The sequence below is a fragment of the Oryza glaberrima genome, chromosome 6 (assembly GCF_000147395.1).
Source record: "Oryza glaberrima chromosome 6, OglaRS2, whole genome shotgun sequence".
NCBI classification, from domain to species: Eukaryota; Viridiplantae; Streptophyta; class Magnoliopsida; order Poales; family Poaceae; genus Oryza; species Oryza glaberrima.
Window position 1 is genome coordinate 12,325,443 of NC_068331.1, and position 12,252 is coordinate 12,337,694.

At 41.4% G+C, this 12,252-nt stretch overlaps 2 protein-coding genes across 2 annotated transcripts; one reads left to right on the forward strand and one right to left on the reverse strand.

Annotated features, from left to right (window-relative positions):
• The first annotated feature begins 1,402 nt into the window (after positions 1-1,402).
• LOC127777527 (uncharacterized) lies at positions 1,403-2,327 on the forward strand. The gene has a single exon (XM_052304134.1). The coding sequence runs from the start codon at positions 1,403-1,405 to the stop codon at positions 1,946-1,948; it is 546 nt and encodes a 181-aa protein (XP_052160094.1). The 3' UTR covers positions 1,949-2,327.
• A 2,706-nt stretch (positions 2,328-5,033) lies between these two features.
• LOC127776846 (uncharacterized) lies at positions 5,034-11,835 on the reverse strand. The gene is made up of 10 exons (XM_052303408.1): positions 11,511-11,835; positions 11,325-11,432; positions 10,498-10,763; positions 9,395-9,483; positions 9,218-9,321; positions 8,909-9,014; positions 8,742-8,817; positions 8,534-8,645; positions 7,167-7,698; positions 5,034-5,474 (listed from the first exon to the last, which is right to left on the reverse strand). The coding sequence occupies exons 1-10, from the start codon at positions 11,770-11,772 to the stop codon at positions 5,384-5,386; spliced, it is 1,746 nt and encodes a 581-aa protein (XP_052159368.1). The 5' UTR covers positions 11,773-11,835; the 3' UTR covers positions 5,034-5,383.
• Between the last annotated feature and the right edge of the window lie 417 nt (positions 11,836-12,252).

The following is a 12,252-nucleotide window of genomic DNA, read 5'->3' on the forward strand; positions in this document are numbered from 1 at the left end:
CTATAGATTTAACACGGAACATGAAAAATTTGAATTTAGTTACAAGGTTGATCCTTGTCTTATGTTCAGTTTTTGTTTTTTAGTTTTGTAGTATATAAAACTGCCACTAAATTTAGTTTTGCCATAACATGGTTATAGGATCTGCATTGGTGCAGAGTATATCATAGAGTAAATTTGGCAAACTACATATCCTTATCAAACTATTCCAAAACTACGTATTTAAGTCGGTGTGTCATAAATCAATAGTTTTATAATAAATTTAATATTAAATTTATAGTTTTGTGATACAACGTATTAAATCAGTAGTATCATGATTGTTTGGTCAAAATATCTATAGTATTATTCTATTCTATCTTCATTATTAAGTTTCATGAAGAAAATTGACTAAAAGAGCAAAATATTTTAATCATTCCTCTGAGGCTCTCACCATGTAGGCTCCCCGAGGCCAAAGCATTTTGAGCCGCAACAAACCAACAGTTAAGTTTTAATAGTGGAAAAGGCAAGTCCTTGACTCCTTGTGCTTATGATCTCTTCTGGACCTCTCCTTGTGCTTATGATCTGTTCTGGACCTTGTTCAGTTTATGTAGCTTCCGGTTCACCCAAAAGCCCATTTTTTAGGTTAAACTCCAAGAAGCAAAAGATGTCTTTATTAATGATATTTTACTTCGACACTATATTGATCGAGCTTGGCTTAGATACAGTAAAAAAATTGCTCCACCTCCATGTATGCTCCGTCCATGCCTAGAGACATGAAATCGACATGGACCACATTTTTTAAAGTTGTATGAGTATAAACAAAATGAGCATACGTCTAGTACGTCGACACATGCATGGTTTTATATATAAAAACAGTTGACTCCAATTAAATCACATAATTATATATAAAATGGTGTTCTTTCATTACAAGTAAAATCCTCAAAAGTTGTTTCCAAATTTCATGTTTCATTACTACATACTTCCTCCGTTTCACAATGTAAGTCATTCTAGCATTTCCCACATTCATATTAATGTTAATGAATTTAGATAGATATATATGTCTAGATTCATTAACATCAATATAAATATGGGAAATGCTAGAATGACTTACATTGTGAAACGGAGGGAGTAATTTGAAAAGAAAATCGAAATGTCGCTACCACAAATGAAAGACTTATCACCACCGCCACTGCTATAACGATGTTCATGATCCAATTAGACTCTCCTACCGCTATCTCTATCATCTTATTTACGTCAATTTACCGCGTGGATACACTTGAGCCAACTTTTAGAGGTAAAAAAGACCCATTTGCATAAGATTACAATTACATTAGATCAGACTTTAATTTGCAGTGCTAATTAATCAGGCAAATCTTTCCATGACCCCACAAATTAAGTCTGACTTTCCCCCCATCCACGGCTATATATGGCGCGAAATCAATCAAACCCGCCGCCTCCAAAGCAGAAAGGAAACCCCGCGAAAGGAAAAGCCTCACAAATTAAGCTGGAAGCCAACAAGGAGAAGGCGACGACGGCGGCGGCGAGCGATCGCAAGGTTATGGCCGGCGGCGCGAGCCTCCTGCACGCGGTGGCGGCGCTGATGAGCACGTGCACGCGCCGGCTGCAGCGCGCGGCGAGGCGGGTGTCGTCCGCCGCCGCGGGGGCGGGGAAGCAGGGGGCGTCGTCCCGCGCCGTGGTGCCGTGGAGGAAGGCGCTGTCGCTGCCCGCCGCGGCGACGGCGAAGGTGAAGGCGGCGGCGGCTGGGGCGAGGCGGGAGGAGGGGGACTCCGGCGGGCTGTGGCGGAAGGAGATCCTGATGGGTGAGCGGTGCCAGCCGCTGGACTTCTCCGGGGTGATCTACTACGACGCCGACGGCCGCCGCCTCGCGCACCCGCCGCCGCCGCGCTCCCCTATGCGCAGCCCTCTCCCGGTCTCCGGCAAGCTCGCCGCCAACGCCCGCGCCGCGTACTAGCTAGCCCGCGCCGTGTTCTTGGGCAGGGCAGCCTCTCCGCGGACGAGCGGCGGTGGTCGCCGGCGGCGAAGCTTGCTCGCGGCTGCTCTGTTCTTCTTGTGGGTGCTCGTGTTGTGTACATGTAGCTGATCATCACTAGATTAATTTAATTAATGGTGTTCTTGCTGCCTGCCCTTCTCTTAATCTCTCCTTGTGTCTTCTCTAATGGTCATGTGTAATGATAGATTTATTATGCAGGGATTTTATTGATAATTATATATATTGCAAGTCGATCAGCAAGATTTGGTCATTTGGAGTTGTGTTTGCAGTTTTTCTTCTTGTTTGAATTACGTTACGCACTTACGCTGATGGGGTTTATCAGTGGTGCAAATTGATCTGATCTTCACCGCAATATATTTATTTCATTTTGCAATTATTTTGCTCGCACAATATAATTTCTTAGCATTGTTGTACGTCAACAAGTCTTAAATAAAAGGACTCCTACAGGCCACTTGCAGGGAAAAAACATCTTTTTACTGGAGTGAAAAAAAAATATTGGGAGTAAAATTCTGGTGATTTTTACTGACGCACACATGCTCGCCTTCAAAACTGAACCTGAGTAAAAAAAATAAAAATAGAAATAAAATTTCATGTCACTGTACTTTGTGATTAATGGTAGAGTGTTATGTTTTATTAGTTCCTTTCTGATTGTACCTGCAGTATGCATCATTTCTGTGCTCATCAAGCAGAATTTTTTTTTACAGAATTAATGTATGTAAAATACAGTTTGATTTCCTTCATTATCTATTATTCCGTGGTTTGTGACGCGGGCAAAGTGGTACAAGCGCGGACTTTGCAGGTAAACGAGAAAAAGAAAACACCAATAGCATGTCAATTGGGACTTGTCTTAGTCACAGTCTCGCAGATGATCAAACTTGTTTGAAGATATTCAATTGTGGACGACAGAGCTTAGATATTTTAAGCAGGTCATAAGGGAGAAAATTGTTTGTAAAATAAACCCAAAATAAATGGTGTATTTCTTATTGTTTGTCAAGACCATTAATTATATTCCTGTCAGATTTTGGCTCCCAAGTATTACCTTTGGACATAGAGGGAGGTTCTTGGCTGTCTACTATTTGACAGAGCTACATTGACAATTTGGGGTATCTAATGACATCATGTGCTTGATCAAAATGATTAATCCAGCTTCTTATAATGTGCAATCATGTGCCAAATAATACACAGATTGTGTACATTTGAGGGGCAGAATTCATATAATCTGCAACATCATGTCCCATGCAATGATATCCCAACTGAAAACGGTGTATCACTAGATCTCCAATAAAATGGTTGCACTTGGCACTTGGAAGAGGGCCAGCCAAACTTATACAATCCAAGCAACAATATTATTATGCGTGTACGGATGCATCATGCTGGCTTCCACGAGTCCAAAGGCATAACACTGAAAGTGAAATCCTCATAGAGACATCACTCCCTAACTCCCCTATTCTTGTAGCCTCAACGAACCCTATATCTTGCTTCTTGGACACTTTAGGACCATTTTGTTTTGATGAATTGGATGAGTAATTGACTGTTCGATCCTATAACTTGTTTGGTTTGATGAACATGGAGTATTACCTCTTCATAGAATTATCAGAAAAATGCACCTGCTTAATTTATCCAAAAATAGAGAATATAGTCATCTCACCAAAATCATGCATGGGATGATATCTGAAGATTGATCTACCCGTCCTAGATAGTTTGATTCCTCGATCTAAACAACCCATAAAGTTACAAATCGTCCATCTTCAGTTACTCAATATTTTTGTTGCTGTAAGTGTTGTACCATTTATTGTGTTGCTACAATGAACCACAGCAGGTAGCATATCGCTTAACTTAAACAGGAAGAGTTGTCCATGCATAGAGAGATTTGGTGAGACCACTCATGGTCATGGATAAGATCTAACAGTGTGCATATCAATGTGATGAGTGTTACTTGTGGTTCAAGACATGTTTTGCCCAATTTACCAAGAAAAAAGAACACGTATATCTTACAAGCAGACAGGCACCAACCAACCAGTGACCAAACATGAACAGGAAGCTCATGGTGTGATCATTTCATGCCATGATATGATCAATATAATCAAGTTCGGTTCTATATATAGATCAATCAGATATGCATCATATCCAAGAGTCCCAGAAGCAAACATCAATTGCTACCGGTTTGCCCATGGCGCAATCGATGGCAAAACAGCTAAGAAACCATGAGACCACACCACCGGCTGGTGCCCACAAGGCTGTAATGGTCTGAAACTCTGAATTTCTTATAACAATTGCAGTCAGATGGGTCTCAGCAATAAGAATTTCTTGCAATCATGTCCGTCCATTTTTATATCCAACCGTGTACAAACCCTTTCGCATCTTTGCGTACATCAGATCAAAAATAGACGGCTCAGATTGAAATCCACCGGATAGATTTGAGGAAAAGGGTGCACCACATGCCATTTTTCAGGCCATGCCATGTTGCCATGCACATGCGCCCCACAGTGCCACACAAAACACCCCAAGGAAATGTGCTGATGCCACCACCCTCAAGGATCATCAAAGAGCATCCCCATTGGCAAATGCATGATTGCAGCGGATTGTTCACAAGGGCCCCACTCGGGAGAGGGAAACGTCAGAGGGGAAGTGTAGGAAACCGGGAAAGAAATTGAAGGCATTAATCGAACAACCACCAACTATTTCAGGCTTGCCAATGAGCGAGCAGTGGACGTGCCCTACACCATGTTTGCCTCTGAATTTTGCGTGTGAAGGAACTCCAGCTCCATAACAGCAACTTCATTCAGTGTCTGAGCTTGTGTACGAGCTCTTTCAGAAAGAGAAAGAAGATGGGTTACTTGACGTTTTGTAGCTAGCGACAGGGCGTCAATCAGCTCAGCTACCCTGTTGCTGCACCTGATCCATCCTGAAGCTCACCCATTTCTAGTACTCCATGAGTTAGCACAGTGTCTACATGGCTCAGGATTAGCAAAAAAGTACTCCAGAAACCATTGAAACCTACAATCACGGAATTGGGTCACGGCTAAGTGTAAAGGAAAACACATGCTTCACTTCATGTTTATTACTCAAATGGAATGGTGTACACCAGTGTGAAAGATAACTGTCCAGGTGAAACAGCATCCTTGGAGGAAGGCAACATTAATATCTACATAGATCATGGTAAATGAAACTATGAACAAACCAGGGTTTTACCGGTGACACTAAAAGGCAGGAAGCCACGAGGAAGCACAAAATGAAAATAATGATTCTGGGCCCAAGGCAACATGCACTGACTTTACCCTACTACGGACAAGGAATTGTTTATAACTGACAGCCGAAGCCCTGATACCACAGAACATAAAAATGTTAAGAGAAAAGCTGACATACAACAATGCAAGGGCAGGTTAGTTTGCAGGCTTAGTCAGCTGGGACTCGCCATCTCCTTACAGCCCTCTCAAGTACTTCAGCTCGTTCATGTACACGTGCTGCTTCTTCTTCCACCCAAGACCTGATATCATTTGGCCAGTGTAAAAAATTCATGGGTTAAAATTGTTACAAAATTCATGGGTTAAACAGTGTTAAATACATATTTGAGCATCCAAGGTGTACACTTGTTTAACAATACCTGATATCACCTTGGGTTAAACTTGTTAAACAAGTGTACACCAGTGTTCTTAAAGCGACAAGGCACCAGTGTTCTTAAAGCGACAAGGCGAGGCAAGGCAACGCCTTACACACAAGCACAAGAGGCATACTAGAGATATACGAGGCAGAAAAGAGAGGAAGAACATGAAGGGGCGAGGAAGAGCAGGGAGACAGATCCATTGGCGATGAAGGGAGCAGCAGGAGGGAGACAACCATCTCCTCTTTCCATCTTCCCCTCTTCTCTTTCCATCTTCCCATGTCGCTATGTTTCCAATCTCTGCCCGCCCTATTCTCTATTCTCTTTCCATCTTTCACCCTTCCCTCTCCCTAAATCGTCGCACACGAGATTTCCATCCTATCTTCACGCGATTTCCTTCCCAGCATGCGCAATTCACTACAGCGCATGCGCCCTTGACCCCACCTTGCCCATGTCTACCTGATTTCATGAGATATTAGGATCCAAGACGTGAGGAAGGGTAGGCGGTGGCGACGCTCTGCTCCCTGATGGTGCTCAGATGCCTAGGCAACGCTTTTAAAACCATGGTGTACGCCACTGTTAAACAAGTTTACCCCCTCCGTCCCAAAAAAAAAAACACAATCCTAGCTAGGAAGCTAGACACATGCATGTCCAGGTTCATTGCTAGAATTGGTCTTTTGTTGGGACAGAGTAGTACTTACCAAAATACTCAAATACCATGGCTACAAGAATTGGCCTGATCCATAAGTATAAATTTTGTGGGTTAGTCTGTCTTTGGGCTTTGAACTCTTCTAGAAGCCACTGTCCATCTGGAACTTAAAAACCAGTTTTTTTCACCCTTAACTTTCAGAACCTGACAAACACCCTAGAGCCTATATTCTACAGCAGTTTGGTTTGAAATAGCAGTGGGTTTCTCTAACATGAACTTTCTATTGGACAAGTACCACTGATGCAGAGCTAAGTGATGTGCAAAAGCAACCATTCTTTCAAACAAAACCACTATAGAATAGGTTCCAGGGTGTTTATTGTCTGGTTTTAGAAGTTGAGGGTGAAACAACCCTTTTTTTTAGTTCAGGCTGAAAAATAGACTTCAAAAAGAGTTCAAGACTCCAAAATGACCTTTCTTAAATTTTATTCTGATGACTGATCTTCAGCATTTCTTCAAAACCATCAAATATAGTAGAATTTTAGAGCGTTCATGTTAAAAGTTCAGTAAAGAGTTACTTTATTGTTCGGAATCTAAGATATGCAAACTAAATCAAATCTAAGAGTTGGGTACATAGTTCACATCAGATTAACCAGCTACCAAACTACTTGCATGTGTTTGCAAAAGATCATACAGATAGCAGCAACATCTATGAAGATATATCCAGAAAAATATTTTCAAGTGAAAGAGTTGGGTTTAAACCACAGCATCTAAACTACCAGCTCCTTTAAAGGAGTAAAGAAAGCATCTAGTTCTGAACTACTGCGCATTACATTACATGTATTCATACAAGTGCAGGCGCTAATAGTTTCAAATATGAAAAGATCAGGTAATAATTAAAAGGAAAATGTAAAGACTGTATAAAGACAGACCTTAGCATAGTAAGAGCTTCCTTCTCAGCTTCAAGATAAGATTTAGATTCAGAGACAGCTTGATGCTTCCTATTCACATCAAATGAGAGCTTTTCCAGGTTTTGTTCCTCAGTCATGACCTCTAGACTTTCCATGGCTAGTCTATCATACATCCCATCAATCTCTGACCTCAAATTCATAAGTTCCTGATTCTGATGTTCTAGAGCTGTTCTCTCTTTCAGTAAGACCGCAAGTTCCTTTTCTCTATCTGTTTTCTCATTTGCAAGCTCTTGCAGCACATGTTGAAGCTGCTTATCAACTGCAACCTCACGGATTTCCTCCACTTTCATCTTGTCCTCCCAATATCTTTTTATATCTCCTCTATTAATTAACTCTTCCATTATTTCACCCATAACAGAAAGCTGGGATTGATTCTCTGCTTCTAGTCTGTTCAATTCATCACGTATTACTTCTTCCATTCGGCCACTGGTCAGTGCAGCAGCTGCTTGCGCTTTTGTAACAGGTTTATGTGGTTGAAGGCATCTTGTGTTTCCTACAAAATGTAATTATTGTTCAAGTCAGCTGAAGTACATTGAAACAGGATAGCTATGACCTTTTCTTTGGTCACGGGACACAAGGATATGGATAACAAAATCAGTCACAAAAAAGGCAGAAGAAAGAAAGGTTTAGAATCAGACTGAACTACATCTTATACTGATGGGAAACATGTCCATGCACGAAAATCAGCATAGACAATGTTCTTCCATAAGCTCTATTTTCATAACAGTTAAATTGAAACAAATTACGGAATGGCAAGCATCATATTTTTTTTATAACTTTTTGAACCTTTAATTTTTAATAATTTTGAAAATAAACCCTTCCAAAACTTATTTTCAAGATTTGAACCTTTGGCCAAGCCAATCAGGCTGGCGTGGCAAAACAATACTGCCACGCCGGTCTGGCTGCCGTGGCAGCATTGTCTGTCTTGCCACGCCACTCTAGCTGGCGTGGCAGAACAAAACTATCACGCCTGCTCTGGGTGGCATGGCAGCGTTGTCTGGTGTGGTAGGACAAAAATATCACACCTGCTGTGGTTGGCGTGTCAGTGTTGTTTTGCCATGCCATGCGGGCTGGCATGGTTAAAAGGTTCAGAATTCTGAAAATAAGTTTTGGAGGGGTTCATTTTCAAAATCAAAATTTAAGAAGGTTCAAAAAAAGTAACAAAACAAAACGAATATTCAAACCACTAGTATAAGCACACAATGCTTTAGGGAATAATAGGTCTTGCTATGCCTAAGTTAGCATAACAGAATAACCATAATCTTAGTAAATTAAGAATCATTCGGTCAAAACATCAACACAAAATAAAGACTACTAACAAATCATACCAAAAACTTTGCTGATGATGCTCTGTTCACCACCCATCAAATCTATAAGTATAGATGATGGTACATCAGGCCAAGCCCTCAAATCCAAAATGCGAACATTTTTACTCAGCATCTGGACTGTAACCAGAGTCAGGATTTACAAAAGAATGAAACCAAGTAATATTATAGAAACATTGCAGAATATCATAAGAACAAAAGATATATGTACCTTCTGGTCTAGTTCAGTTGCAAATGGATGCTCCACTAGTGCTTTCCAATTAACAAGATCAAAACGTGATAGATAACTAAAACCACCACACACAAAAGAAAAGAACATAACAAGTAAGAAAAATGTATTAGCTGTCAATAAAGGGATAACAGAAATTTCATACGTACCTGTTGGGTAGGAAGTTTGAATTTCCACTGTCACTAGAAGAACCACTTGTTGATGTTCCCAGGAAGTTCGATAACTTGCTAGATACAATGCCTGATTCTCCTAAAGCTTTTTTTTTTTGTAATGGACAAAATTAGAGTTTATAATCACACGCTATTAAATTATAGGCATCTGGAAATCCAATGGAGTACTCCTTAACAAGAAAATCATGGCCAAAGTAGCGTAGAGAAGGCAGGCAAATGAAGACAGGCTCCGATATCTAAGAGCATTGTTGAGTGAGTTCAGTAACCATCAGTATAATAACAACTTACATTGGATGTACAAGAAATCTGGGTCATCAGCATCTATATCGTCGAAGGCACTTCTGACTGATCCAAAAGTTAATCTATTAGGGATGATCCTATGCATCTTTTTCCTGCAAAACAATATCATAAAGAAGGCAATACTAAAATATCAAGCAAAAAATATATATGGCTTTGTTTTGCTACCTTTCTAATTTTGAGTGTAACTTAATGAACCATCTTGCGAATTCCCTTCGAGAACAAAAGTCGCTGGAGCTAGCATCTTTTTCAATTATCTGATCAAGCACAGAAGTTGATGAGAATATCTTTGGATAACATTTGTAAGAAATAAATCACTTGGTCATATGTTGAAAGTAATGGTATCATTAAAAATAATCCAAGCGGTCAAGCTTATTTATTGTGTTTTGATCAATCACTAGTCAAATGATACTCCACAAGAATGGACCAATTATTATTCAATGAAACTGCAGATCAAACTTAAAGACAAAATTTACAAATGTACTTCCTCCGTTTCACAATGTAAGTCATTCTAGCATTTCCTATATTCATATTCATGTTAATGAATCTAGATAGATATATATGTCTAAATTCATTAACATTAATATGAATGTGAAAAATGCTAGAATGACTTACATTGTGAAACGGAGGGAGTAAGAGCAATATCACATTTCTAAAAATCGACCCTATGCACCTATTAGGCGCGAGACACCAAGTAGCCACCCAGATTAGGCATTAGATGGTGCACCAGGTGGCTAACTAACCTTGGGGTCTCTTGTCCTGCTATTTTAGTGGTCAATGGTTAACTTTTATGTAATTTTATCGCTAATTGCTTGGTATTTACAAGCCATGTTGGTCCTAGGTGCCAGAGCTGCTGACCCTCTAGCGCCTAGTGCCTTCTTGAACCATGACATCAGATATCATATGAAACTGGAGTTGGTAAATTAATAGAAGGTAGCTAGAAGGATAAATAAAACTTTAAATTAAATTCATCCTAGCAAACTATGTGGAGTATTGAGATTTAAGAATTATAGCAACTTCTGTTGAAAGAACTACAGACCTTCAAATTAATACAAAAATAGCAGTTGTCTCAGTAGCATGCAAGTGCATAATGTATCCTACCTAGCTAATCATTTTCAGAATATACTGTGTAAGACCCAAAAAAAAGAGAACACAAGGTAAGGTAAATGAGCAGCTTATTGTCAAAAAACAATGCTTCAACAATACAGAGTAGGTAGCAGGACATTTATGATTTGATATATTTCAACAAGCTACAAACAAGTCTGGCATACCTGTAGCTTCTTCAATATAGAGAAAGCCTCCTCGTGCATGGGATCTACAGGAGCTCTAAATAGAACATGTACACCACCAGCTGGCATGTGGTTTTGGCTTGAATCATCAGTTTTTGTATCAACCCTCTCGTCATTAGCTGTCTTTGAAACATCAATATTATCCCACTCCCTGTCACCTGCATCCTCCTCGGGAGTCTCTTTTGACTCCAGTGTTGATAACTTCTCTTGAACATAGTGTAATGGGGCATGTACAAATTGCTGCAAACCTGAAACACAGCATTATTTTTTACAATTTATTTAATTGTTCGAAAACAATGTCAAGCAATCGTGTGTTCACATATTGCATTGAGGATCTCCAACACAATGCACTGAACAAAGCATATTCAGTATTTACAAAGCAAAAGGTAACTGAACTCTTAACACCAGAATGAACATAGCAGATTCCAACCTAATTTAGCACGGGCTGATTTTGTACAAAAGTAGACAGTTCGCAACAAGGCAACAACCGAAAGTAAGAAAATACAACAAGCAGCAAAACATAAGCAGCAGGGATGACGATTGAGAATAATTTATGCACTAAGGTAACATGAATTAAGACAATCTAATCTATGATGCTCAACTGCATTCTCCTTTCCCCTTGTAACTAGCGGCAGCAGCAGCCAGCAGATTCTCTTACCCTGTCATAGCTAAGCGTCCCACTGGAATGGATAACTGAAGCTCCTCAATCCATCCCATACATTTAGCATTCAAACACACAGTGAAATAGGCAACACCACCGAAGTATGGTGTTCATAATCAAAATGGAGATAAACCAGTGAGCAACTCACACTTCCTCGACGACGGCAAGTGCCACATCATCCCCACCAATGCGATCGCCGCCGAAGCCCCCAGCCCGACCGCGAGAGCTCTTCGGGAACCCGCAATCCCAATCCCCACTGCAGAAACAAAAGAGAAGAGATCCGCTCAAAGCCCTCATCGAGCGATCGAATCGGACAGAAGAGATCCGCCCCCACCTTCCCTCCCGCGCTCCGCCGGCTGCTTCTGCTGCTGCTGCTGCTCGGGGACTGGGAGCCACCAGCCGCCGAGCCCGTCGTCGCTGCCGCGGTCCGTCGGTGCCCAGCTGGCCGCCGCCGCCGCCCTCGCGGTGGCCCCGCGGCGGCTGCGGGGGCGCTGGGGGAGGAGCGGGGCGTGGTGGTGCTGCTGCCGGCGAGGGGATGGCGACGGCGGCGGCGGGGAGAGGCGGAGGGTGTACGCGGTGGCGGTGGCGGTGGCCATGGGTGGCAGGGAGGGGGAGGGGGAGGGGGAGGTGGAGGGAGAGGGCGAGAGCTAGGGTTTTTGCGGCGGTGGCCTCATCGGACGGCGTCCATTTTGGGCCGTGCGCATCGCATTCGCATCGACCGAAGAGCTTTGTTTTATCCTCCTCCTCGACGCACGTAGGCGCTGCTAATTGAGCTGTTCACAGATGATGGACGACAAAAATCAAACGCATCAATTTCGAAAGTAAATTTCACGAAACTTCGGAATATCCGGTCAAACTTACCAATTTACTATACTTTTAATCGGGCATTTTACAAGGTTATAACAATATTAAACTATTTTATCTGGGACTATAATGCGTGTTTAATATGTAGACTCAACTTAGACCCAACTTATAACAATGTATTCTCTCCATTTCATAATATAATAATCTAGTAGCACTGGAACGTGTCTTATCCGATACTAGGTTACTATATTTGCAATGAAGGAAGTTAGTAG

Excerpts from the sequence above, each read along its gene's own strand:
- LOC127776846 (XM_052303408.1), bottom strand. The coding sequence starts at position 11,772 with ATGGCCACCGCCACCGCCACCGCGTACACCCTCCGCCTCTCCCCGCCG. Across the intron at positions 11,433-11,510 it reads GGCGGAGCGCGGGAGGGAAG|TGGGGATTGGGATTGCGGGT; the intron begins GTGGGGGCGGAT and ends TTGTTTCTGCAG. Across the intron at positions 9,015-9,217 it reads AGATTTCTTGTACATCCAAT|CTTTAGGAGAATCAGGCATT; the intron begins GTAAGTTGTTAT and ends AAAAAAAAAAAG.
- LOC127777527 (XM_052304134.1), top strand. The coding sequence starts at position 1,403 with ATGGCGCGAAATCAATCAAACCCGCCGCCTCCAAAGCAGAAAGGAAAC.